The sequence below is a fragment of the Aspergillus puulaauensis genome, chromosome 2, assembly GCF_016861865.1.
Source record: "Aspergillus puulaauensis MK2 DNA, chromosome 2, nearly complete sequence".
Lineage (NCBI taxonomy): Eukaryota > Fungi > Ascomycota > Eurotiomycetes > Eurotiales > Aspergillaceae > Aspergillus > Aspergillus puulaauensis.
The window spans coordinates 3970862-3998072 of NC_054858.1; the positions used below are offsets into that span (position 1 = coordinate 3970862).

The 27211-nt window shown below is 51.1% G+C and overlaps 8 protein-coding genes across 8 annotated transcripts; 7 read left to right on the plus strand and 1 right to left on the minus strand.

Moving 5' to 3' along the window:
- Positions 1–214: 214 nt before the first annotated feature.
- Positions 215–3896, minus strand: chsF (chitin synthase CHS3; the record flags this gene model as incomplete). Its single annotated transcript, XM_041700423.1, has 3 exons — positions 215–294; positions 344–1149; positions 1204–3896. The coding sequence occupies 3 exons, from the start codon at positions 3894–3896 to the stop codon at positions 215–217; spliced, it is 3579 nt and encodes a 1192-aa protein (XP_041553409.1).
- Positions 3897–8513: 4617 nt separating this feature from the next.
- On the plus strand, positions 8514–10728 carry chs3 (putative chitin synthase activator (Chs3); the record flags this gene model as incomplete). The annotated part of the gene is made up of 3 exons (XM_041700424.1): positions 8514–10380; positions 10432–10647; positions 10697–10728. The coding sequence occupies 3 exons, from the start codon at positions 8514–8516 to the stop codon at positions 10726–10728; spliced, it is 2115 nt and encodes a 704-aa protein (XP_041553410.1).
- A 659-nt stretch (positions 10729–11387) lies between these two features.
- On the plus strand, positions 11388–11955 carry APUU_21649S (aegerolysin family protein; the record flags this gene model as incomplete). The annotated part of the gene is made up of 2 exons (XM_041700425.1): positions 11388–11488; positions 11559–11955. The coding sequence occupies 2 exons, from the start codon at positions 11388–11390 to the stop codon at positions 11953–11955; spliced, it is 498 nt and encodes a 165-aa protein (XP_041553411.1).
- Positions 11956–12637: 682 nt separating this feature from the next.
- Positions 12638–13663, plus strand: APUU_21650S (uncharacterized protein; the record flags this gene model as incomplete). The annotated part of the gene is made up of 1 exon (XM_041700426.1): positions 12638–13663. The coding sequence occupies one exon, from the start codon at positions 12638–12640 to the stop codon at positions 13661–13663; it is 1026 nt and encodes a 341-aa protein (XP_041553412.1).
- Positions 13664–14000: 337 nt separating this feature from the next.
- APUU_21651S (RidA family protein) lies at positions 14001–14426 on the plus strand (the record flags this gene model as incomplete). Its single annotated transcript, XM_041700427.1, has 1 exon — positions 14001–14426. One exon carries the CDS (start codon positions 14001–14003, stop codon positions 14424–14426), a length of 426 nt encoding a protein of 141 aa, XP_041553413.1.
- Positions 14427–14808: 382 nt separating this feature from the next.
- APUU_21652S (uncharacterized protein) lies at positions 14809–16375 on the plus strand (the record flags this gene model as incomplete). Its single annotated transcript, XM_041700428.1, has 2 exons — positions 14809–15013; positions 15075–16375. The coding sequence occupies 2 exons, from the start codon at positions 14809–14811 to the stop codon at positions 16373–16375; spliced, it is 1506 nt and encodes a 501-aa protein (XP_041553414.1).
- Positions 16376–17673: 1298 nt separating this feature from the next.
- Positions 17674–18042, plus strand: APUU_21653S (uncharacterized protein; the record flags this gene model as incomplete). The annotated part of the gene is made up of 3 exons (XM_041700429.1): positions 17674–17763; positions 17839–17928; positions 18013–18042. The coding sequence occupies 3 exons, from the start codon at positions 17674–17676 to the stop codon at positions 18040–18042; spliced, it is 210 nt and encodes a 69-aa protein (XP_041553415.1).
- Positions 18043–22256: 4214 nt separating this feature from the next.
- On the plus strand, positions 22257–24119 carry btgE (putative cell wall glucanase (Scw11); the record flags this gene model as incomplete). Its single annotated transcript, XM_041700431.1, has 2 exons — positions 22257–22458; positions 22540–24119. 2 exons carry the CDS (start codon positions 22257–22259, stop codon positions 24117–24119), a joined length of 1782 nt encoding a protein of 593 aa, XP_041553416.1.
- Positions 24120–27211: the final 3092 nt, after the last annotated feature.

Here is a 27211-nt window from a genome sequence, read left to right on the forward strand (position 1 = left end):
CATAACTTGTGTGCAGTTTTCACTTTCAAACCATGTGGCTCTTGGTATTATGTTCCACAGACTCAGTCAACAAGGGAACCCGTACAACTCCCCAGATACTATACTATAGACATAATACAGAGTAAATACTAGCTATATCCAAAATAATAAAATCACAATATACAACACGTCAAGTCGTCGAATAATAAAAGGCTAGAAAAGAATATCGCCAACGCTAATATTCAGAGAATGACTCGTAAGGCACATGATGTCCGACCGGAGGCTGCCACGTCGTCTGCGTTTTTAATCGACGATCTAGATATAATTAGCACTCTTCCCATTCAAACATTGCCAATAAACATACCTTTCTCAAAGTCTCGCCATCTCTTCATCGTAATCTTGCTGCTGTCAAACTCGCCCTCGCCGTCCTCGTGGCCCTTGTCCTTCTCGCCTGCTGTCTTTCGCGTATCACCCCAACTGAAGTCGTCGAATTTCCAGTACGCATATGTCGGCAGTACAAAGTTCCAGATTGGCAGTGAAATCAGATAGACAATCATCCACAAGACGTAGACAAGTCGATGGGCGGTAATGACAACAAGAACACCGGGAAGTCCCAGAATGAGCGCAAGCAGGACCAAGGGAATCACTTGAACAGGACTCTTGACAATCGAGGAAACAATGACGTAAATCGTGAATGAAATGGCGGCGGGAAGCACAAGGGTTCCAACCAGCTCAATGAAAATGACGAACTGCATACTAAAGCAGAAAGTACCGCACAGATCTCGAACCAAGACCAACTCCATCAGGTTGTGAACGGTACTGTTGATCCAACGGCGGCGCTGAGATAACAAGACCATGAACTTCTCTGGCACAACCGTTTTGCAGACTGCTTGGGGCACGAATATCTGCTTGCGCTTGGGGAACGTCCGAAGCATGAGAGTCGACAGATATCGATCCTCTCCCAGGAGCAGCAGATTCTTTTTATGCAGGGTGTCGACCACGTTTTCGGAGTAATGTTCGACGACATCCGGGTTTGCAAGGATTGGCACCCAGTAATTCTGGCCGCCCTTTGGTGCCTTGATTCGATACATCGAGAAACAACCTGGAAGACAGGTAACACCACCAAAAATTGACTCGAACGCTTTCGACTGATGGTGAGAAACAAAATACCTGTAACACTATTAGCACCAAATTAGACGGACTTCGGGGGAATAAAGCACGCACTCAAACACTTGGATCATGGTCACCCAGCTATCGGTCTTGTTCGCAATTTTTGTCTCACCACACAGACCCATCACCTCGGGGTCCTTGACCATTGCAGATATCATATGCGTCAAACTATCCGGGAAAACCTTGGTGTCCGCATCGACCATGAGCACGACCTCGTAGAAATCCGGCGGGATGCCAGTTACGTGCAAAAGCCCGTTGAACATCTCATACTCAAGCTCGGTCATTCTCTCGTCGAACATGACCTTCTGCAAAAACGACATGAGAATAATCTGACTATCTCTCTTGCCTCGGTTTCCGGGCTTCGCTACTGTTGATTCGGCCGGTGTCCCGGACTTCACGATAATCATCATTGGAACGCGCTGCTGTTTCTCAATCGGAATGACTGAATCCTCTCCATAATCGTAAAATCCTGCATGGATCTGGGCCATGTTATGACGCTTGGAGCCGGTAGCCACGGCTACGTAAGAAAATGCCTCGACTTCCTCGGGGGGCTTGATGGGATGTTTCATCATGCGAAGGACAATCTCAGGGGTTGAGAACTCCTCTCCTTTACCCTTGATCATGCCATCACAGATCACAACAATAGACTTATGGCTGTTTGGATAATCCGTCATCGCAATAGAATCTAGCGTGGTGCGAATTCCATCTGCACCTTCGGAGTAACAGGTAACCAAGCACATTGCATGAGCCAGAGGGAAACCATAGGGTTGCCAGTCAGGGGGCGGTTGAGGAACGACGAGTTCATGTATGTAACCAGATGATCCAAGACCGTCAGATTCCGGTATGGCAGTTGAGTAACGGGAGTCTTGTACCAAGCTTGTTCGGCTGGCAGAAGGATTCAATCGAGGGTTATCAACGCTCAAGGTACCGCTACCGTTGTGGCTTTGCCTATAGACGGATGGAGTGGTACCGCTAGGGACTAACCGGGTGGTAGAATTCTGGCTCGCCATTGTTACCCACTGAGGCTTCTGCTTTCCACCATTGCTCACAGTATATGGACTAGAGAAACGAGAAGTTGTTGGCAGAAAGCTGGCCCTCTTACTCATGCGGTCAGCCGGAGTGTGGTCGGCAAGACGAGGACCAGGCCGATAGATATCATTCGACCAATCCTCAATCTGTTGGTTTCGAGATCTTGAATCGACTGCGCCCATGCTGGTTTTCTGGGCAGCAAATCGAGGCGCTAGGAACCACTGGAAGATGACGGCAAAGGCGAACTTGACGATGACGATAGACAAAATGAAGATCAAAGATACATAGAGGACAACTTGTGAGGCAATACAGCCCACCGTATCGGTGTCGATACTTCCGATCTTGATTATTTGGGACAAACATTTGCCGATTTGCTTGTCCTCGCCGGTTTGGAAGTAGTAGGTGAGATCGACGCCCCGGATCTCGGGGTTTTCGCGAAGCTGGTCGAATTTTGCCGGATACTGTACCTGAGAGGTGTCGAGCCATCTCAGGAGGTCTAGATCAAGAACATTCCCAGAGTAGATTGCAAGGTTTCTGCTCGTATTCTTTGTATCCTCCCATGTGAAATACACGTCGCCAGAGCTACTCAGGCTGTAGAAAGCTTTCCGACCTGAGCGAGACGTATGACAACCCCAGCCGGGATAGTAATTTGTTGTAAGGTTGGGTTCAGATGAGCCATCCTGATTGAATGGAGCGCATGGGAAATACCAACCAAGATCGCCATCGGAATTGGTTGGGATGTCGGATCCATCAGCCAGCGTAATTAGCCCCTTGCAATCCCCGTTCACCTCTTGAAAGAAAAAACTTCCATCTTGACCTCCATACTTGTGAGGGAGATCGTAGAGAATGTTGCTATCTCGCGGTATGCCGGCAGCCGCAGGATGCTCTGACCCAGACAGGTCAACAGCTTGTCCTTGAAATATCATATAACCGTTGCTGATTTCGTTGGCCTTCAACCGGGTGGGTGGAGTTCCACATACAGTAGCCGTGAAACCGAAGGTGAGGAAGCCGACGAACGCTGCAATCATAAGAATGATGCTAATAAGGCCCATCTTCTCCCGCCATGCGCTCCGTTGAGCCTTTTGTGGCATCCCAAAGCACTTCAAGACGAAATCAGGCGCCCAGAATGTGATCACCGAACAGTATGTTGTCCAGAGACTCGGAGGCCGTACCTGCTCCATGGCCTTTTGTCTTCTCCTTTCAGCTGCTGCCTCTCGCTTGGATATTTTTCTTGAATTCTTCCTTTTCTTTGATCGGTGTCGTGACGTTATCGGAACCCGCTCCATCGGTTTGTTCACATTTCCCTGCGCGCCGTACAGGGCATCTTTCCGCCTCGAGTCCATACTCGGAGTACTGGCTGTCTCACCCTCCCCATCTTCGTGTATTAATGGTTCGGTTCCCGTCATCGAATTATACGTAGGCATGTTCTGGGTCCGCTGGTGGTATAGGTAGTTTGGATGGCTCGGATCAATGCGATTTCTTTCCGGTTTCACGAGACTTTTCTTGCGCCTTACCCCACTATCAGCCCCGCGCTCCTCATCTATATCCTGGTGGTGTCGAGAACTGTGCGAACGATGATGTCTGTGATGTCGCGGACTCGTGGGTTCACCGGTCCCCGGTGTATCGGATTCGCGCCGTCTTCTCCGCGAGGGTTCCCGGAATGCTGACGTTTCCTCCCTCCGCGGGGACGCCTTCCCCGGCCGCTGAGGCAAAGACATTGTGAGACCTATTCAATCGTTGGGTATTATCAGCAACTGGGTTTCAAGGCGACGGATACAAGCTCGTCTGAAATATGGCAGGGAACAATCATAAATCCAGCCAGCCAGAACTCCAGCACTTGAGCATAACTTCCTTCTGGACTGTGCAACGTAATCCAACTGACCTCAAAATAGCATAGGCGGTCGCAAAAGTTGAGCGATTTCTTAAGAATGTAGGTTGAAGGGCCCCTGCCGAGGAATGTGGGCAACCAATATTTGCGTGGGGTTGCGATTATTTTCCAAAATCCGGAGAGCGCAGCGTATTAAATTATTAAGCGGATAAAGTAATATCTAAGGATATTCTGGGGATGAAGTCTTGAAGCGCTGAAAAGGACGGTCGGAGACAAGCAATCGCAGACAAAACAGCGGAAAGACTTGCGATAAACAAAAGCGAGCGACTATGTCGATGAGTCGGGAAGAAGAGCGGCTCTAGTCAGCGTAACAGTAAGCAAATTTGAAACAGACGAGGATGCGAAACGAAAACAGTAACGGATGGCAGAGTGGTGAAGGCAGAGGAGAGAGGGAGACAGCGGCACAGCGACGACCCAAGATGGATGCGGAGGTCACGCTGAGGCCCAGATGCAAATAAAAAAGCGGCAGCCCTTGTTCTTAGTCTGTCTCGCATTTGGTTACGCTGGAGTTACCCAAATGTTATCTAGCACGAGAACCAGTCTATAGGTCAAAAATCTATTCTGTGTGGAATTGCTGTTACTTGGGACGCTTGTTTACTGATTGTTTTGACTGCAGTCAACCGTCGGACATACACCTGCTTATTCACTTGCATACAAAGTACCCGAGGACCACACCCAGTGGCACCTGGCAGCGTCTGAGTTTCGACCCTGAAACTGCCGTAACGTGGCAACCCAATCTCTGAGCCAAGATGCATTAAGGCACCACGAGATGTGAAAATCTGCGATAATAATTCAGCGACGACCTCGAGCGAAGGAGCAGAAAACGATCTTGTCTCCAGGCACAAGCGGACTGTCGCTAGGGGCAATCGGACGGGGTGGACAGATGAAAATCAATAATAAATCCAGGCTTTCTCCCACCCCACCAATCGCATGGTCGGGGTTAGGCGCATGGCCCCGCTTAAAGGGGTGTGGCCTCCACTCAAGAGTTACCTTTTCGCGATTCTATTGGGCCAACTTTAATCAACCTTCCTGGAACGGGCTTAGTCCCGCTGAGATGTTGCACTTTAAGGTTCTGTATGTCACCTGAGGCATCAATTCTGCTCCGATCCATCTTCAACCTTGAGATGTTTCCGATCTCCGAGGTCCACTTCTTGCGAGTCGACATCATAGCTTCATGAGATGCGTCCAATTTATGAGCAGCCGAGATTCTTTCCAGTTCAACCCTCGTCGAATGGCAGGAATCCGCGCAAGGAGTCTCGGAAGACAGGGCTCCCTGAAAATAGCGTTCTGATAGCGCAGCTAACCCCAAAGGCATGTTGGTAAGCTATTTTCAGACACTATTTTGAAAGTCGCCAATGGAATCGCAGGCTACTGGCCGCTAGATCATGCTCAGCTTTGCGCCCCTTTGTCTCGATGCTCGGTGGCGGCCGCTGCAGTCTTTATGCACAATTAATGCTCCATTGCCACTGATTTATGCCCCAATATACTCGAAACCTGCTGTGTCCGGAGAGCTGACATATTTAGGCCAATTCACACACAGCAAGAAACTGAGTGTGACCAAACTTTTTTTGACAATATCAAGGGCAATCGTAATCATAGCAGCGGCCAGCTCAAGAAATACTCCTGCTTGGTATGGAAATGATCTGAGGCTGTCATTATCGCAAAGTGGGCACAGCGGTAGGGCCAGGACTAAGAGTGAAAGGGGTTGGAGCATCACAGGGCCCAAACTCAGAAGATCACATCAAATCCAGAAACCTTCCCCTTTTGCTGGTAATTACTTGGCGCTCATCATTATAAGGTCTAAGTCAGGGTCTTAGGGATAATCTTGCAATTTCCACTGTTACGTACGGAGTAGTGTTGTGCCATCCGAAGCGGACGGCTGCGTTCAAAATCTTAGTGTACCTTTGCGTTAGCCTTGCGAAGATCAAAGACCTGGGGTTAAGATCGCAGGCTCAAAACTAGTAAACACTTTTCTGAGTCCTTTAGTAACTATAACATGACCATGTAAAACTGGGAACCAACTATTTTGTAACTATCAGAGATGTAAAGTCAATTCCTAGACCATGTGATGCGCTATATAGAAACTGCCGTGAGCTAATATATATAGTCTTGTACATTCATCGACACCAGCCATTCTCCATCAGATTAAATATATTCAGTTGGTTCGGTAATTAGAATAACTTTATACACAAATAGAAAAGGCCTCTTTGGGATTGTTTATCTTGACTTTCTGCGGACAGACATCTTATCTGATCAGAATCCAATTCAGCGAACCTCGGGCAGATAATACTCTGGAGTAATACAGTATACACTTACAGTACATATATACTTGCCTACAGGTTCATTTGGTATGAACATTTCTCTGTTTGCCTCCGGAGTTCCAGGCATTAGCATTACTCCGGTGACCTAAAAGTCGACAATTCCTCCACCGTGTTGCCTATCCAGACGAAATTGATCGGCCATGCAAGAAGTGAAAAGTCTCGCCTTACTCAGATGATTGTTGAATGAATGAATGTTGCCAGCTTAGCTTGTCTTTGCGATAGATCGGCGAACCGCAGTTTGCAAACGCATTGGCTTTGGGTCAACCATGGATGTGTATCCTTGCGTTCTAAAAATAAATACTCCGCGAGATTCACCAAACCACCGGGATTTCTCTTCCGAAGAGATATCTCGCCGACCGAATAGGACTCCCTAAAAATGTGGCTGATGCTCACTCGCTGCAAGACTGCAAGTCGCGCTTAGACTTGCCAGTCTTCCCGGGTTCTTCCAGTCTGTTCTGGAATGCGAGGCTGAATTGTCCGGTTAATTTGTCCAAATTGAAATGACACTTGCTCTGAAAAATCGTCCTGACAAGCCTATCCCAGATACCTAAACCTTTGTTCTGTTGGTGAAGAGAATGTTTATATCTCATGACTCAAGTAATACTTAGTTTATATTTAGAACCAACGTGCATAAGGCCAGCCCCAACGACCCAGACACATCATCTTGAGTGAGACCTCACCTCAACCGTGATATTTTCGGACGGACAAAAGGCACTGTTGCTTATCCCCTCATCTTGATATTAGTTTTACGAGATCGAAGCCGAGATTTGTGCCTCTTAGTCTCAACAGCGAATTCGCGCCGCCAATAGAGAGACACTGAGAAAGAAACGGGGGACACCGCTAATTCCAGGGCTCTCCGCAAGCCACTTCGCTTGGGCAACTTTGGAGTCCAGTCTGCCAGTGACAAGCAGTGTAGCACGGCCAGGTCATTTTTCACAAGGTTGGTGTGATCTGAGGTCACTTTCAGCCTCACGCAGTTTGGGAAAGTGGGGAGACGGAGAAGATACACGACGGAACTCCTGTGTCTGCGGACTCTGCGCCGCTGGTGCCCACTGTGCCGTCCCAGTGGATGTGCCTGCTCGTATTTGGGTTTTTGGGTTCAGCTGGTGCCCGGCGAAAAGAGGGCGCCTTTTGCAGGGTACAGGACGGTAAGTCACAAGTGCGCTGTTGCAGGTAATCATGCACAGTCCAGCCGTGGCGAGTGCAGCCTGAAACCGGCGGGGTTGTGACTGGCTGTCAGAACCACGCGCTGCGCTGGGTATAGAGAGACTGAGACATTAGATTAAGGAAATCCATTAGAGTTTGTCCTCTTTTCCGACTCGCCCTGAGGAGCTTGTATTATACGTATTATACGGGACGAGAAAGACCTCTGGACAAGAAGGCAAAGAAAAGGTGGGATGTCGCCCATTAAACAAATCTTGCGTGCTCTGTACTACTCCTGTCCCAATTACTCGTCTCAGTTTGTCCTCCTGCATTTTTCTCCTGGGACTGTGGAACTGGTAAAGATCTGTACCGGAATTCGGGCGCTTCGTGCTGTAGCAATTATTGGCCCGATTGTTTCTTTAGTTTCTTTACCGGCTCCGATTCATCCATCTTCTTTTTTTCCCCCGCTCCTCTCTGCGCCTGTTCTTTCCTGGCCTTCTGCTGCCTGCACCCTTTCTTTTTCTTGTCTGTGTCCCCCTCATCACCTTCGTTGTTCGCTTCTTGTCATTATTATCTTTGCTGCCTTTGTGCATTGCTGCGGTATGGTTCTGCCCCCCAAACGCTGACCAGCTGCTGATCTGACCTCTCCATAGAGTCCCTTCGCTCGTTGGTGGGCCCGCGCTTCTCTCACTCAACTGATCATCCCCCGTCTCTTGAGCTCCCCCCGACGATCCATCTCTCGCTCTCCCAGCTTTCTCGTCGGCGACTGAGCTGCTCTCGTTTCCACACGCTGCACCGAGTCTTCTCTAATAACCGGCCCAGCCCTCGTTTTCCAGCATCCTTCATGTCGACCTCATAGGCGCCTCTCGTTTCGTACCACCTGCATTCGCTCAGGTCCTTCACTCAACGACAGCGAGATTTCAATCCCGACCACGTTTTGGCTCCCCCCAGTGATTGACGTGCATAGTCCACTGTGTGACGCAATGGCGAGCCCCATGGCCAGCAGCTATCCCCATCCCCATTCTCTTCCGTCTCCTCCTCCCGTCTACCTTCCATCCTCGCCGCCTCACTCACCATCGCATCGCGATTCTCAGTCTACGCCACGGAGCTCGAACTATCCGCCAACCTCGCCAATCGCGCGCAAGCCTCTACCGGCAATACCGTCAGCTCAGGTTGCACCACAAGCTCCACGCCCCTCTGTCCCCTCTGTGAGCGTCAACGGTCACATCGAACAACCTGAAACGCCAAGTACGACCATTAATAACCCCAATGACGATTCGTTTGCATCACACGTGACAAACGCTGCCTTCTCCAACTTGACGCTCCAGGATAACCCCACGAAAAATGGCGCTTACCCCCCACGAAAGGAGTCTATTGGAGTCCTTCCTTCTACCGGGAACATGGCGTATCGACATACCCCTGCCAGCAGCATCTCATCCTTTGCTGTAGAGCCCCAGCCGCATGATGAGACTCAAGCTGTTGGTAAGGATAGCGGGTCATCATTCGACCGCGATGGCCCTTCTGGTAGCCAAAACACATCTTCGCGCGGCAGTATAGACAGCATGGCACAGGCCCCGGAGAATCTTGAGCCCCTACACTATCATCATCGCCCATACCAACCCTCGCAGCCGGCTGTGCGGTCCACTCCTGCCCTAGGATCAGGAGAAAATTACCCAGGAATAAACACCCATCTCACCGCCAGACGCCCGCAGCGCCCGCGCTCAGCATATTCTTTTGCATCAGACAATGGATCCCCACAGGCGTCACCCTTCCTCAAACCCCGTACATCCTCCAGGAACTCTAGCTCTCCTGACGTTCGGCCAGTATCCTTTGTCGATCTTCTTAGTGCACCTTATCCTCAGCCGGGACCCGTCCCAGTCCAATTGGGAAACGCCCACCTTCGGTCTTCCGTTGGAAATAATGCATCATTGCTAAGCCATAAGCAGACTTTTGATATGTACCTGGCAAATGTGAAGAAAACAGACGATCCTGCTATTCAATACGAGTTTGCCGTTTTCATGGTTGGCGCTATGATGGAAATGCCCGACGAGGAGCTGGAGGGTGGCAAGCCTTCACTCACCACGGAGAAAGGCAAAAACTCCTTCGACATCACCCGATCCAACCTTCTAAAAGAGGCCAAGTCGATTTTCCAGGCACTAGCGAACCGTAGTTATCCGTTTGCCCAGTACTACCTGGCAGACGGCTACGCCTCGGGTTTGTTTAGTAAAGGGAAAGAGGATTACGATCGCGCCTTCCCTCTATTTGTAGCTGCAAGCAAGCACGGCCATGTGGAGGCATGCTACCGAACTGCTTTGTGCTACGAATTTGGATGGGGAACACGAGCGGAGGCCTCTAGAGCCCAGCAATTCTATCGCCAAGCTGCCTCGAAAAACCACCCAGGTGCTATGCTCCGAATGGCAAAAGCCTGCCTTGCAGGAGATATGGGCTTAGGCAAGCGCTATCGGGAGGGCGTCAAATGGCTGAAGCGGGCCACTGATTCTTCCGATGCGCAGTATAATTCGGCGCCGTACGAGCTCGGCCTGCTTCATGTATCCGGATACGGAGACGATGTCTTTCCCGACCCTTCTTATGCCGCTCAACTGTTCACCAAGTCGGCGGATCTTGGTCATGTAGAGGCGTGCTATCGCCTAGGAGAAGCCTACGAGCACGGAAATTTGAATTGTCCAAAGGACCCTGCCCTCAGTATTCACTTTTACACCACTGCTGCGCAAGGAGGAAATTCACTGGCAATGATGGCGCTATGCGCTTGGTATCTGGTGGGTGCAGAGCCGGTGCTGGACAAGGATGAGGATGAGGCGTACGAATGGGCCAAACAGGCCGCTGAGCTCGGTGAGTCAATCAAGCATTAAACCAAAGTAGCCATCTAACGATGAATCGTAGGACTTGCAAAGGCCCAGTATGCAGTGGGCTACTTTACAGAAACGGGCATCGGATGCCGGCGCGATCCCCTAGAGGCCAACGTCTGGTACGTCAAAGCGGCCGACCAGGGGGATAACCGAGCAATGAACCGAATCGCAATGATCAGGGCCGCAGCGGACGGTGTTACTCCAGCGCAGGCCGCTGCGGATGCCAACGGAAAGAAATCCCGAAAGAGTGGTAGGTCAGCCTCATGCGATTACCACAGATCTAGCTAATAGGTGTCCAGATGGCAAACAAAAAAGATTCGGCATCTTTTAGGCTTTCTGCTGGAATTTCCCCAGTTGTCTATACAAGCAGACCATGTTCTGCGACGGTTAATACATAATACAGACGATTTTGCACTTGCACGGATATCGGTAGTTCATCTTTACTGAAGCGAATTTGTTACACCTGAATTCATTATGGATTCGCATCTGGAAGGTCATTGGAAGGGCCCATGTTTAATTTCACATTGTCCAGGCGAATCATTGATATCCCTTACACATACTGTTGATATATACATTTGCTATGCGTCATTAAATGCCTCTCCGAGACAAAGACAGGAGTACTAATAATTAAATGGACGAGTGATCTTCTCTCAGCTATTCCCCGCGTGCTGCTCCCTTCCTCGTAGGGCGGCCGTCGTCATGATCGCAGCTTTCCCCGCATTCAGACTCCGCCTCCGGTCATTCTCCAGATTCGCCTACCAAACATCCCTCCACCAACCACACGCATCAATCACTCATCGAAGGTTTACCATGACTTCATCACATTCCAGCATCCAACGACATGCCATTCACTGATCCACCATCAGCCAGCACCCGTTACCCCGCAAGAAGCATAAAGACTGACCTGGAGCCCGGGCTGACCTTCTCTCATCAATCATCCCTCTAAGACTCAAAGCAATCAACAGTATCTATCTAGAGACAACAGTAAGAATGGAGCCCTCTGACCCCCTCGACTCCCAATGGATCTCTATCCACATCCGCGACCACATTGAGGATCGTGATATCAACATCCGTGACTCGCTCGTCACTCCGTACGTCTGCTAACTCTTCACCCTTGCCCTCCTTATCCTTATCATATTTCCAACTACTAAACCTTCAAAGTGGCGACTTCCACTCCCCCGATGACGCCAACAAGGCACTCACAGAATCCATGATCGACAAAATGACCATCCCCGGCGGCGGACTCGGCGAAGTCTGCGCGACCGGCCGCCGCGGCAGCGAGGGCTGGCTCGATCTCTTCGATGGCGAGAAGAAGATCTGCGAGCTGCACTGGGACAACCGGCTGGGCCGATACTGGAATGACTTTGAAGTCCTGGATCCCGACGAGGCGTATAAGGTTGAGTGTTCCGGATGGAGTAGTACGCAGGGCCCTCTTGGCCATGTCTTTATTGATGTGAGTGAGGCGAAGAAGAAGGAGGCGTTGAAGGAAAAGGAATTGGGTGGCCTCAGGGTCTTGGAGCATGCTGGTGATGTTGGGGTGGACAAGACTGGGGAGTAGGGGCGGCCACCTGGTGACCTACGTGACTGAGTGTTTGTAGGGTGACTGTTTACTTGGACTGACTGGGTGGCTGCCGGGCTAAATGAAGTTTTTGCTAACGAATATTTTATGAAACTATATTTATGGAGTTACGAAATTGATTTGTCATTTTACTTTACTTGATCATAACTAATGCCAAGATCACTAGGCCTGGTTCGTCTCAACTTGTTTCTAGATCTCAGTTACAAGTACTCAGAGTTATCATGGTTATCTTTCCGTCGTGGCGGAACTTACGGAACTCAGAAACTGTGCTGATTATTGGGTTCTTCCTCAATCGGTCAGGATCACTGCGATGCTCATATGGCTGAGCTGAGTCTCGTCACACCTGTCCTGGTGTGATCGTTCCATCACGCTGCAGCTGCATGTCAGATCAACCATTCTACATTCGGATTATTGCAAATGAACCCCTTGCAAATGCTCTTCAGCTGGTGAAGAACTCCTCCCACTTTCTCTTCACATCACTGTACCAACAATGAATCTAGCAACCGTCGACGCCCTCCCTCGCACCGGAATCGCAGCTCTCCTGGGACAGCTCGAGCTCCCGGGTGAGGTTCAACTCCCCAGTGGCATCATTGTCCCCGTTGGTCATGGCGAGCCAATTTACCGCGTGGTCTTCAACTCAGACCGCGCCCTGCGCACCCCAATGACGGAGCTCGGCGTCGGCGAAGCCTACATCACCGGCGAAATCGACGTCGAAGGCGACATAGGCGCTCTCTTCGGCGCCCGTCAGAAGCTCCGCAAGAAAGTCCCTCTACGCCAAAAGATCCGGTTCCTATACGACTACGCCCGGACTGCAACAAAGATGAACTCGCAAGCCATCATCTCGCACTACAACCGCGGCGACGACCTGTACCACACCTTCATCGACAAGCAATTCCGCTTCTACTCGCACGGCCTCTTCAAACACGCCGACGAAACAATCGAACAGGCATCCCGCAATAAACTCGACACGATGTGGGACCGCCTCGGCCTGCAACCGGGCATGCACATCCTCGACATCGGCGGCGGCTGGGGCGGCGTCACGCAGTACTGCGGTCCTCGTGGTGTACACGTCACAACGCTCACCCTCGCCCCAGACGGCGCACGCTACATCCAGCGTCTCATCGAGGAACAGAATCTCCCTGGCGCCGTCTACCTGCAGGACTTTCTCGCCCATAAACCCGACCAGCCATACGACCACGCTGTCTCCTTCGGCGTCATCGAACACCTCCCTGAATACCGCCGTTTCGCGCGCACCGTCTACGACGTCCTCAAGCCCGGCGGCCGCATCTACTTCGACGGCTCCGCAGCACTGACCAAGTATGCCGTTAGCCCGTTCACGCGTAGGTATATCTGGCAGGGCACGCACACGTTTATGACAGTGCAGGACGTGATGGGCGAGCTACTGCTCCACGGGTTCGAGGTCGTGGAGGTGGAAAGAGAAACGCGCGACTATGAATATACGATTGCGGAGTGGGCGAGGCGTCTTGATGCGGCGAGGGACGATATCGTGGTCGAATGGGGCGAGCAGACGTATCGTGTTTTCCGAATTTTCCTCTGGGGTGGTGCTCATGCGTTTAGGACGAATGCGCTGCAGGCTTATCACATTCTGGCTGAGCGGACGGAGGAGCTGGGCCCGAGGCCAGGGACTGCTAGGAGGGTTGTGCAGTTTTTGGGGAACTTGCGTTAGGTTGAACTGCAATCGGTATTATTGATTTTATGAGCTATGGTTGTTATCTTAATGTCGTGGAAAGTGACCCTGCTGGCAACGCTACCTCTATAGGAATAAAGGGCCGCAAACTGGCCTCCGCCAACCAGAAAATACCAAAATAGTAGCAATAGTATTGACTTCTCCACCTTCAAACTATGTATCAGTTACCACTTCAGTCAGCACAGGCAGCTGGCGGGGGCAGTCCAAAACTAAATTTCGTAACCCCGGCCATTCAAATACTACATCAACAGAAAAAAAGAACAGTATTCTCGCCTTGCTTCTCATCAATCAACATCAGACCACCTCACCGTCCAAAATGCCCTCAATATCATACCAAACCATCCCCGGCCCCGTCGGCGACATCCTAAAAAATGCCTCTCTCTCCACAACTGCAACAATCCCTGTCTCACCGACTACATCGCTAGTCTTCACAACCAGCCACATCGGGCTGGACCTGGAGACCGGGGTGCTGGTGAACGAGACAGCCGCCGCTGAATTCAAAGCCATATTTAACTGTCTGGACGCGGCGCTACGAAATGCGGGAGTTTCAGCGGGCTTAAAGCAGGCGTTTAAAGTCGTGAGTTACTTGGTGAATGCCGAAGATGAGGGGGTTATGCAGCGCGTGTGGAAGGAGATGTACCCTGGCCATGCACCGACCTGGACGCTGGTTATTGTCAAGGAGATTAATGTTCCTGGTATGAGGGCTGAGATGACGGCTGAGGCTGCGTTGTTTCATTCTTAGTTCTTGGGTAGTAACAATTAGAAATGGTTAGGGTTGCGGTGATTTGTGCCTATTCAGGGAATGTTGCCCAATCTCCCCCAGTTGTTACCTGCAGTTATTTGACGATCTGAATGATCTTCCTGTTTATTCCTCGGGTCGTTGTTTAAAGCGGGGAAGTTCTTCTCATTTTCCCACTGCCCAGGTTGCTGTGAGTTGGGGCAACTGACGAATCCGGTAAATGGCCCAACCGCCACTGCATGGATATCCATCGATGATATCAGATCCACTGGAGCTCCAACGTCCACTGACAGTTTATTTATTATGAGGCCTTTCATCTTCCTCTGTTTCTTTGTTAAGGTTGTAATTTCCAGTCTCGCATCTTCTGCAGTATATTCATCAGATCATGGCTTCCTCCTACAGCGCTAATCTATCCCACGAGGGCCACACGTACTCTAAGAAACAGGGCTTAGTTGGCGGCCTCCACACTTATGCAGTCATCAAACCTGAACAAAAGATACGGCATGCTGCCAATAACCATGTCTGGGATGCCATCGTGATCGGCTCCGGCTACGCTGGGTTAATCGCCGCCAGGGATCTCGTCAAGGCCGGTGAGTCGAAAACCACTCTACAAAAGCCAGGAACGATACCAGCTCGCTGATATCGGAATAGGCAAGAAGACCATCCTCCTAGAAGCCCGCGACCGCATAGGCGGGCGGACCTGGAGTGCAGAGGTCGACGGGACAACCTACGATATGGGAGGCACCTGGGTTTCGCACGTCCACGGCCGCTTATTCTCCGAGATGCAGCGCTACGGGCTCAAAGATGCCGTGACAATGACTCGCACCGACGGCGGCGGCTGCTCCTACTTCACGCTGGACACCGGTTCAGGCTCACGCAGACTCAGTCTCCAAGAAGCCAGCGAGAAGACCGCCAGGGCGTGGAGGGTCTTCATCAACATCGACGGCAACGAAGGCCGCGACATCTGCCCACTGCCCTACTCGACCCTAGGCAACTTGCGCGTATCCCCCGAGCGAGTCCGAGAAGTCGACAAACTCTCCTGCCGCGACCGTATCGAACAGATCAAGCACCAATTGTCACCCGACGAGCTCGCCCTCATTGAGTCCCTTGTCCCCCACTGCGGCGGCGGCTCTGTCGAGAACATCGGCTTCTTGGAGATGCTCCGCGCCCAGGCTCTCCAGGGCTACAGCCCCGAGACTTTCGAAGATATCTGGACTCTATACAAGATCCGCGACGGGCAGTCCGCGCTCGCGAGGCGTATATTCGACGACGCCGTCCGCCTCGGTCTTGAGTATTCATTCAAATCTCCCATCCAGTCCATCGTAGACAGAGACGGTGTCGTCTCCGTCTCGACAACCGGTGGTAAGACATTCCGCGCCAAACGCGCCGTCAACACCATCCCCATCGCCGTGCTTCCATCCATCACCTTCGACCCCCCTCTCTCCCCGCTGCGCCAGGAGGCAATCAAAATCGGACAGGTAGACTACCTCACCAAGATCCACGCCGAGGCCGAAGGCGACCTCCGCGGTCTGCGCGGGTGTACCTGGCCCGGCGACATGCTGTACATCTACGGCGACGGGTTCTGCGCCGGTGGGAAATCAACCCGGCTTACTTCATTCGCTGGTGACAACAGAGGTAAACTCGATCCGCTCAAGGAGCCTGAGAGGCTGGAGACGGCGTTGAAGCGGTTCCACCATATGGAGATTAAGAGGGTTATCTTCCATGACTGGGTGTCGGATCCTTATGCCAAGGCTGGCGCTGCTTGGTATCCGGCTGGGTTTTTGACGAAGTATCTGGCGGAGCTGCAGAAGAGGCATGGGAATGTTATTATGGCCAATGCGGATTGGGCGTCTGGGTGGAGGTCGTTTATTGAGGGGGCTTGCGAGCAGGGGGCGCTTGCTGCTGATGTTGTGATGAGTGAGGTTGGGGTTACCGGTGCTAATACCGATTGATCGTTGAGGTTGTAAGATGGCTAGAGTATACTTAGCCACGAAGTCATTGCTGTAGCTACTGATAGTAGGGGATAAGCAGTGCTTTTGTTGATGAATAGGGTGCAATTAAGTATATAAAATTGCGACTTACAGGCCGTAAACTACAAGTGACCAATAAACTATCACCTGCTGCAACAAAATATCACACTAATCCCAAAATGCGAAATGAAAGATCCTGATTACTTCTAGACGCTAGCTTGTGCGAGCTTCTTTCTCGATGTAGACTACAGTCGTCCTGATAAACGGAGCACAGGTCAGTTGGATCTATATAGACGGGAAAGATAGCAACCGCCCGGTTGGAATAGCAACTGGAGGTTTTGGATAATCGCGACGCTGCTTGGAATACTTGGATACTCCCGTTGATTACGCTGGGACAATGAGCAATACGAATACGACTGCTGCATCGTTTTCCTTTTCCTGAAGTGCAATTTAACGTTTGAACTTTGGTTTTGCACTCACAGACCCGGGCAACCTTCCTCCGAGGCTGGGGCGACCAGGACCTCACAAATGCTGTTGGTTGCATATCGAGTTATCGACAGGACGGCCGATACAAAACGGCAGGTGTATTCGCCACTCAGTTTAGCACCAGACAAGACGAGGCTGGGAAGATGAAAATGAAGCTGTTCTGTTGCTGCGACCGAGAGCTTTCCCCGCTTTTGGGTGGCTTACTCAACGCTCTTCGGCGTTAAGGGAATGGGCTTCATAGATCAACATCAACTCGGCATCTTTCGATCATAACAACGGATTGTCGGGCGGCAAGCGAGATCTAAAGAAAACAGCCCTACTCCAGTGCCTTGTTGATGAAAATCATGGACTGTAGGTAAGGACGTGAGGTCGAGAGGCATTGTTTGAGAAGCTCTGCAGTTCCACAGTGTCGTCAACTGCGACGATCCCAGACAAAGATAGAACAACCTTGCTGGATCAAGCAGGCGGATCTCCAGTTCCAACTTCCAACTTGCCCAAGCGAGGCACATCCCTCCCTCATTGGCACCTAGCGACTCTGCTGCTCGCTCTGTGGTCTCACTGGCCTGCACGCTGCTGTCAGCCAGCAATTTCTCCTGAAAATCGTCTCCACTGCTCACGCCGCGTGTAATATCAGTCGACTTTGCTCGTTGAATCAAGGGATAAAGCGACTTGGATTCCCAGTCAACAGTCTCAACCTTCCTTCGACGTCAACAATCCAGCCCCTCTTTCTCTCCTTCTCCCATCTTCTCGATCCGTCCTTCTCGTCTACATCCGGACCAAGCACAACCACCAAAATGCAATTCTTCACCGTCTTCTCTGCCATCCTCGCCACCATGGTGGGCGTTTCGACCGCGAGCCCGAGCGCTAAGATCAGCTGCCTCGCTGTATGTCCTCTTTTACCATCGTCCCAGGGACCATGAACAACGGCAAATCTAACTGAACCTGTTTTGAATGTATAGCAAGGCAACAACGTCGAAAGCAGCCCATGCAGTAACTCAACTCTCGGCTCAAATTCGTGCTGCACCCCGCTGTGGTGTGGCGCCGACTTGGTATGTTCTAATTGCCTAGGCAACCTTGCGGGCTTGCCTTTGGATAACGATTATGATGCTAATATCTCCCGTTTCGTGCTACAGAAATGCCACCCCCAGGGCCTCGAGAACTAAATTGATCCGAAGCCATGGGGTTCGATTAGTGGGTGAGCGTGCTGCGGATATATCATAATAAATAAATAAACCCGGGGGATATATACGATCGCGCTAGAATGTGGAGATGAGGTTCTGTTGTGGTGAATCACTGAATATATATCTTTTTTGTTGTTGCATTTAATTTGATGGACTACTGGGCCGGACTAAGCCTTTCGCCCAGCTTCTTGGTCTCGAACCATTTCTCTCTCGCTCTCTCTATTTTACTACTACATAGGATTGTTCCGAATGTACTAATATTCGATTCTACTCGAGATCAGTTCTTGTTTTCTTGTTAAGTTGAAAAAAAAAAAAAAAAAAAATAGGACGCTGTTCCACGATCGATATGCCGGCGATATATAAATAAACCCGAGCTAAGGACTCCGGAATATACCGACGACCAGTACTCAGCAATCATTGAGGATTATCCAAACCCCAGTGTATAATTGAGTAATTGTCTAGAATCCAGATTCGCCCCGCCTGTTCTCTATCATTACCCACCTCCAGAAATCCAGAGAAATTAACTCTGCGTATCCGAATTCCGATCTACTTGTCTCATCTGGTCAGTGGGTTTGTGGGCTCGTGCTGAGATGATATGCACAGGCAGATTCTAGGTAGCTGCATCCACTTCTAGTGCCTCTGGTATACGGAAAGAGAACTATAAACATCTAGTAAATGAGCTATACTACCAGTGCGACAGATTAAACCTTCAAAGAATGAAGGGGTACGATGGAGGACATGGGGGTGGGTGCCGTGTTAGAGCTCTAGAGATATCTGGTTTGCATACCGTCAGCTAGACGGGCATTTTATCGTAAACGCAGAAACACTCAGCCGTTTTTGCAAGAAGTGGAAATCCGTGGAATATTAGGTTATATTCTAGGACTTGCGTTAATGAAGCGGCCTTTGTGCGGTTTGGCGTTAACTCCCCCTTGTTTTTTGTATCGGATTTCTCTCCCGAGGAGCTTCCTAATCCTTTACCAATATGTACAATTTGAGTGCCAGCGATGTTATGTCTGGTTAGAGGTGAAATCTTGCATTGTCCGCTGTGGGGTCATATGCAGAGCCGCTGGAGAAGGGCAGGGGTGGAATCCTGGGGATATATCAGATGCCGCATGCTGTCTGTGGTGTGGACTCTGATTAATAGAACGGGAATACCCATGGGGCTTTTTGATACTCGTTCAGCAGTTTATATCTGAGCAGCTGGAAGGAATAATACGGCTACAACGCAGACATCCTGAGAGTTAATATCTCCAGGAATGCATCACAAAGCGGGGATTCAGAAGGCACCGCCAGTTGTAAAGCTATTTGGACGGGCGAGACGAGATCTCACTACGGATATCCCAGGCACGCCGGATAACATGATATAAACAATCAACAACCACCAATTGGCAGCAGCTCTTTCGCAAGCTTGTTCCGCTGAGCGCTCAGGCAGTTCTTTGGTGCCTGGTTGCCACTATACCGTTTGAACGTCGTACCTTCTACGAATCTGACTTTCATATGAAAACCGAGCTACCTCACGTCGCCTAGATATTGGGCCGAGAAAGCACACGTTGCAGAGGGTTAAATGAGCGTGGAGGCAATGTGAGGGTTATGGAGGAGATTTTGCAGGGTGTAGATTGTAGAGGTGTAAGGGGTCTGTTTTTAGAGAAGTCGTTGTTGTCTGGACTCTGGTGTCGGCAAAGATATGGAGCACGGCCCCAAGTCCAGACTGACAATCTCGAAGCCGAGTGGAACTGCCCGTTGTGTAAAAAGGGGCATTGAAAAGGAGGCCCCCACAGGCAGTGTCTTGGGCTCTTGATCATTGAACAGGAAACCGAATCCGGGATCTCGTCCGCAGTTACCCGATGATCGATTTGCCGTGGCATGTCGATGTAACTTCAAGGTCCCTTCTTGACTCGTATTATGGTATGGCCCTAAGTCAAGGGTCAGGAAGTGACCTCGTATATACTATATTCAAACCCACGACTGGTAATATCCGTGAAGATGAGCATTGTTCTTTGCGACCTGCGCCACGATATTAATAGGCGACAAGGCACCGGTATTGGGTTTTTTTTAATTTGTGATATCCGGGCTGAAACAAGCGCAGCTGGGCAGAGAGCCAGAGACAGCTCATGTCAGTTTATCCTGACTGGGACATCTCCGAGGACTCGAGGAAAGGGAAGATCTTTTCTTAAGCTCAAGAGACTTGGGCCAAGCCTTAACTGGAGGAATGGGTGCAACCTGGATCTCGTTCGAGACCGGCATATCAAGCTGATCTTTGCCGCAACAGACGGGGTTGCGCGGCGGGCTTGAAGATCCTGAATCAGGAACGGGCCTGCGACTGCGACGTTCGAGACTGTAAACAGAATCTCCCCGAAGGATGGAAAGGAATCACCTTGGGGTGGGAGTGGATGTTAAGAGACAGGGATGCCTCGTGTTGCGAGGGTCGTAAAAGCCGAGCACACAAGGGACGTCATGTTCTGCAGTCTGCAGTCTTCACTCTTCACTGTTCAGGCCTGATTACGAGAAGACGAGGCGCTCTTGCCACTTGGGCGAGTTGGATGGAGCGTGGACTCTCGGCATGCGCGGAGTCTGTCTTGGACCGAAGGAGCAGAGCCAGACAGGCCCGTGAAAGTCGGCCACAACTTCCAAGGCACAAAAGATGCTGGATCTTCGCTTTTAATTGTTGTTCCCAAGTCTTGAGTGGGTGATCGACCGGTTTATTGACAATAATTGCTGGTTTCCTCTCGTCGCCGACTTGCGACAGACGTGAAGCAATGCGATTCCCCTGAACGCTGGATGCTTTAGTGATGGCTTCAATTGACGACAACTGAGTGTTTCATCCTTCGATAGTCCTCCCATGGCGCTCTTGGTGAGGCTGAGCAACAACCAACTCTTGATAAAAACAATACCCCTGAAAATAGTAAGCCGTAACGGAGATACACTAATAATACAGCCGGGACACTGCGAGCCAGCGGTGTGTCACGGGAGCCAGGCACCAGAGCATCGCCATTGGTGGACCGCTCAGAAAGGTCTGGAAAACTTGGCCAGTCACAGCCGTGAAACTTCGGGTAAGGGGTGGGTCCAGGCACAAATCTGGTGGACAATTCGGTGATTCGTCCCAGGATTCGGGGCTGCCGTTTGTTTTTGTCTGCTTTTTGGGGTCGACATGGGGACCACCAGGTGTCTCAGTCATTTATTTCAGCGCGAACTGGTTCTCATTTCTCTGCAGAAGGTTCCATATCCTTGGTTGGGGCAAACGGTTGTCTCAGAGTGCTGGACGTTGGCTGAGCTGACATGAACACGTTCAGTACTCCGGCAAAACCGGGCCTGGAACGGCAGTTCACATGGTAAGTAATTTATCAGGCCAAAATCCAAAACTCTGCCCGTGGGACGTGTCACCTCGCAACTCGGAGGCCAGGAACACCAAAAACACGTCGCTCCAGTAGATGTATCCAGCGCAGTGCAATTCGCAGTTGCACTTGCCTGGGCGGTTACCGACTGTCGAACACCAGCTCCCAAGAACTCCAGCCCTCCAGTCAGTCTGGCCAGCGAGGGCCATGGCAGGCTGGGAGAGCCTGCAAGGAACAGCCAGCGAAGCCCATGTGGAGTGCAGACTTTGTGTAGTGTTTAGGCTTTACTCAGAATAGCAAGGGTACAGACCCATGCAAGAGTGGGTTTGCGCTGTGAGTGGCTGAGCAGCAAGTATAATTTCCGTAGCCCCGCTCTGTCCACAGTGATCGGCCACTGCTGCCACATCATTAGCTCGCTGGATGAGGCCGTAATATTCATTCAGGAGATCCGGCACAGTTGGCTTCGCTGCCCCTTTTGCCCCATTGGCCTCATTTGGGGCAATGGCTGTATTCTTTCGTATTTGGGACTGATGCTCTCTGGCCAGACCCCCTGTCTCTGCCAATCGCCGGCCTCGCCTCCACCAGAACCTGCTTGCAGGCCCCGTCACGATTTCGCCCTAATTTCCCAAGTCGCCCCCTCTTTTCTCCCTCCTCGCCCTTCTTCTTCTCTGCGTTTCCTCTTTTCTTGGTGATCTTTCTCTCTGCTTTATCATCGGTCCAGAGGCTCCTCCCCCTTGTCATTCCTTTCCATCTGTGCTGTTGACCACCGCTTCACTCGTTCAGCGGGCACTCATTGCATTTTTGCTATACAGAAACGAAAAAAAAGGAGTATTCACTATATAAACGTTTACTTTCTATATCATCATGAGGGGTGCTATTCTGGCCACCGCGGCCGCCTTTGCCGGCCAGGCCGTTGCTGATGTCCACATGCGCCGTCACGCTCACGAGGGTCTGCACCACCGCGCCTTCCCCGCGACTTCTCCTGCCGTCCACTCTTCTTCTGCTGTCGCTGAGGAGGAGTGCGGCTGCACCACCGAGGTCATCTCCTACTATGGCGAGCCGACGAGTAAGTATCAGCCTGGTTGCGATAATTGCTTGCCCGAGTATCAAGCAATTGATGGATATGAATTGATCTAACATGTCACAGCCATCCCCCTCTCCGTTCCCACCAGCACCGTGACCTCGGAGACCACTTCCACCGTCGAGTCCACCAGCTACAGCACCGTCACGGTCACTGCGACTTCCTCTGCTCCCCCAGCTGAGAGCCCCGTCGAGACCCCCTCTGAGGCCCCTGTCGAGACTCCCTCTGAGGCCCCTGTCGAGACTCCCTCTGAGGCCCCTGTCGAGACTCCCTCCGAGACTCCCGCTCCTACCCCCGAGGTCACTCTTCCCACCCCCGGCTTAAGCACCTACACCGAGCCTGGCACCTACACCGTGCCCGCTACCACCCTGACCGTCTCAGAGACGACCACTGTCTGCGGTGCCACCAGCACCGAGCTCCCCAGCGGTACCCACACCTACGGTGGTGTCACCACCGTCGTCGAGACTGCCACGACCGTCACTTGCCCCTACGCCACCGTCAAGCCTAGCGGCAGCACCGTCACCAGCGTCATCGAGACCACCACCTACGTCTGCCCCAGCGCTGGTACTTACACCATTGCCCCTACCACCACCACCGTGCCCGACAACACCGTTGTTGTGTACCCCACCCCGGCCACCTACACCCCCGGTACCTACACCAACCCTGGCAGCACCATCACCGTCACCAACACTGACTACACCTACGTCTGCCCCTTCACCGACGGCAATGAGCCCACCAGCGCTCCTGCCACCAACACTGCTGTCCCCACTACCACTGCTCCGGCTCAGACCACCACTGCCGCCGCCAGCACCACCTCGTCTACTGCCACCAGTGTCCCGACCGGTGCCAGTGGTAACCACATGGGCATGACTTTCACTCTCTTCCACGACGACGAGAGCTGCATGTCCAAGTCTGAGGTCTTGGACAAGATTGGTGCTCTCAAGGAGAAGGGATTCTCCCACGTTCGCGTCTACGACACCCAGTGCGGCACTCTCGAGAAGGTCGGTGAGGCTTGCAAAACCCATGGTATGAAGATGATCCTTGGTGTCTTCACCGACGGCACCGAGAAGCAGCAGGTTGAGGAGATTGCCAAGTGGGCTCAATGGGACGTTGTCTCTCTCATTGTTGCTGAAAACGAGGCTATCACCGGCGGCTCCTTCCAGCCTGCTGAGGTCGTTGGCATGATTAAGAAGTGGAAGTCGACCTGGGAGGCTGCCGGCTACACTGGCAAGGTCACCATCGCCGAGCCCATCGACGTGTGGCTCAAGTACGGCGACACCCTTTGCCCCGCTGTTGACATCTTGGGTGCTAACCTCCACCCCTTCTTCAACGCGGAGTTCAGCGCCGCCGAGGCTGGTGAGCTGGTTGGCAACCAGATCCGTGACCTGAAGCAGGTCTGCTCTGGCAAGGATGTTATCAACCTTGAGACTGGTTGGCCCAACAACGGTAACGCGAACGGAAAGGCCATCCCCAGCAGGTCTGAACAGTCCACTGCTATCAAAGCCCTCGAAAAGGCCGTTGGTGACGTGTCTGTCTTCTTCTCGTACACTGATGACTTGTGGAAGCTCAAACAGAAGGGCGCGAGCGGGAGCGCGGGCAACGAGTTCAACGTCGAGACCCACTGGGGCTGCTTTGACCAGTTCTAAGCGCCTTGCGCCCTTGGCGTATAGTATATACCATCAATTCAGTGGATAGGAGTTTCTTCTTCCTGGCTGGTCGTTTTGGATTTCCTGTACGGACTGGCCCGGCTTTCTTTTTTCAATATACTTTTATGTTCATTTTGTAGATACAACCTTTTTTATATGTTGCCTATTATTTACCTGCCTGTCTCTGCATCTGCATGTTTTTTTGGTTAGTCTGTATATGCTGCTAATTCATCACGGATTACGACATTTTTGTGGTCAATTCCTGTCCTAAATCTTGTAATCTGTATTACTCCTATCCAAGTCTGGACAACGATTTTATCGCCCCTAAATATACATGCTGCATGAGAAGACAATTAAATCTCGAACTAACCTTCTTGACCGTTTGGGGAGCGCCGCACGTGCCATATATCCTAGGAACCAACATCTTTACATTTGTTATTCCTAATCTACCATACTCATAACTTCATTCATCTAACAAAGGGAAAAGCAACAATAACAAACCCAAGAAAATCAAAGAACAAACTCGAGTTCCAAGCATCCTCGAATTTCCGAAAGGCTTAGCGCCTCATCTGAAACAACCAGTGTTTCCCCACACTGTGATCGGGCATCCATCACAAGTTCACAACATTTTGTACTATTTACAGAGCTCAAGGTACAATTCAAGTCCCCCTTCTTTCTTCCGCCCAATCGAAGGCCTTTCGCGTATCTCAACCACTTGTCCGAGGCGATGCAGGACACAGACATGTTGTCCTTGAGGCGATGCACTGCAGTTGCACTGTCTCTGCTTTGCTGGTAGCGCCCGGCAGCCTTGCGAGATGGACAAGCCCGCACTCCACTTGGCTGCATTTCCGGTGACATTTGATCCAAACACCACACACGACCTTGAGCTACGGAACCCTGCCAGGTATCAGTATCTAAGCAATATGATGTGTCCAGATATTGGTATTCTATTGGGGCTGTGTGGAGTGAGCACGACTCAAAATCCAAAGCCCAACTCTCAGGGCACGATGACTACAGAAGGTGATGTCGACTCTCTGCTCCATTTGGCCCCTGGGAAGCGGCGCTGCTTTCCCGCATGAGGACCCTGGATGGCTGCCAATGGGACCCAATGGGATGCAGTCTATTCTGGTGCCAAGGGTCGATCCAGGGCCGCTTCTGTGTCTCAGAATCGTTCCCTACAGCGCATCTCCCTCTTCTAAAAATATTAAGCTCCCAACTGGTGGACTGCGGAGGGGGGCCATGCAATGGCGGTTAAGTCCACGTTATTTAAAGTGGAAGGGCTTGCCGCTGGCGCAGAGGCTCTTGAGAGGCTTACTTCTCTCTTTTGAACTGTTGTCACTGCTGGCTGTTGGGGGCACATAGATACATGCCTACTAGTATTCACAATGGGCGACTTATCTTCCGGTAAGATCTTCCTTGAATGCCCGACAGGTTACCTCAACTGATCAACGCATGAATAGCTGGTCACAAGATGGGTATGAAAAGTGGTATCCACTGGAGGGTGCCCACGGCGATGATTGTATGCTTCGTCCTTGGGCTGGCACTGGCAATCAGCCACCATTTTTACTACTACTCGTTGAACAACACAGCGGTCGGGAGCCAGACTCAACAAGCATGGGCACTACGGATTGGTACTGGAATGGCCTTCCTGACAAAAACATTCCTCACCACGGCAGTTGGCCTTGCTTGCGTCCAGAACCTTTGGTGGATTTTGCGGTTAAAGCCAGTGAGGTTATCAACTTTGGATTCGATGTGGGATATTCGGGGCAGCATCTTCAACTTCTTCGATTTCCACATATGGCTCAAGGGCCCGAATGTAGCTATTTTGGGCCTCATATCATGGTAAGTTACGCCTAATCCTTTGCACTGAAATTGAATATTGAGTGCTGTACAGGACGATTCCTCTGGTTACAGTCGTGACACCCGCAACTCTGTCAGTGCAATCTGCTTTGGTTTCGAGAGTATCTCCTCAGCAGCTTCTGCCGGACTTTGACTGGGATTTCAACAAGTTCACGACCATGAGTGACGGCGGGCCAGGCGCACCAACTCCAGTCGTGACTCGTTTTATAAGCAGCGTTATTATGCAAGGCACAGTTCGCAATCTTGCCGCACCGGCGCCAAACTCGACTTATACGCATACCTTTATTGCGCCTTATATCCAGTGTGAGAAGGGTAGAGACGGTGTCAATACATCAATGGAGCACTGGCACGCTCTTCCTGATATATTCAGAACGCCATATCTTGGCTTTCAAGCACAATCCGGGAATATATCCTACGACCTTGATCAGCTCTTTGAGTACTACCACGCCGCCGGCCCTTTTCCAGAGACGCCGCTAGCTGAGGATCTTGTAAACAAAGTGATCCTAGCTGTATCGCCATACTCGTCGAAGAGAACGTTGGTAGAGTGTGCAATGTATAACGCCACCTGGACCGTCGATTTTGGTTTCCACAACGGGGAACAGACCCAGAATATCACGGACATCTCAGTCCTCAACCGCGTGCCCGCTTATCCAAGAATGCATAGTCCGAAAGCTCCAGATCAAGATGAACAATATGGATACGCTGCGGTCATGAATGTATTCAAAGAGATGCTTGTCGGTAGATGCAGATACAACCCTCTGGTCTGCAGTGACACACAGATTTTAAAATCGATTCTCAGCAGCACGGAAGAAATGTATGGGCTGATGGGGGACGACGGTGAAGATGATCAGGACTTGCCGAATTTCCTCGATGCCACCATCCAGCTAGGAAAAAACATAACTCTTAGTCTACTTGCTGAGCCGTATTTCCAGTGAGCATATCTACCTATCTCTCTCCACAATACCCACCCCACGGCGCCCGCCAATTTGCTAACTTGGTTGATTAGTTTGAATTCCTCCTACGCTCACACCATCAACGTGACTATCTACGAGAACGAAACCAGGTATCTATATTCACAGAAAAACCTCTTTATTGCGTATGGCGTTGCGGTCTTCGTCACACTGTTGTGCGTAATCGCTGGCTTCCTTACAATGTGGGATAATGGGATTGCTTTTACCGATTCGCTCTCCACCATCCTCCGAACAACGAGGAATAAGAAGTTTGATGAGATC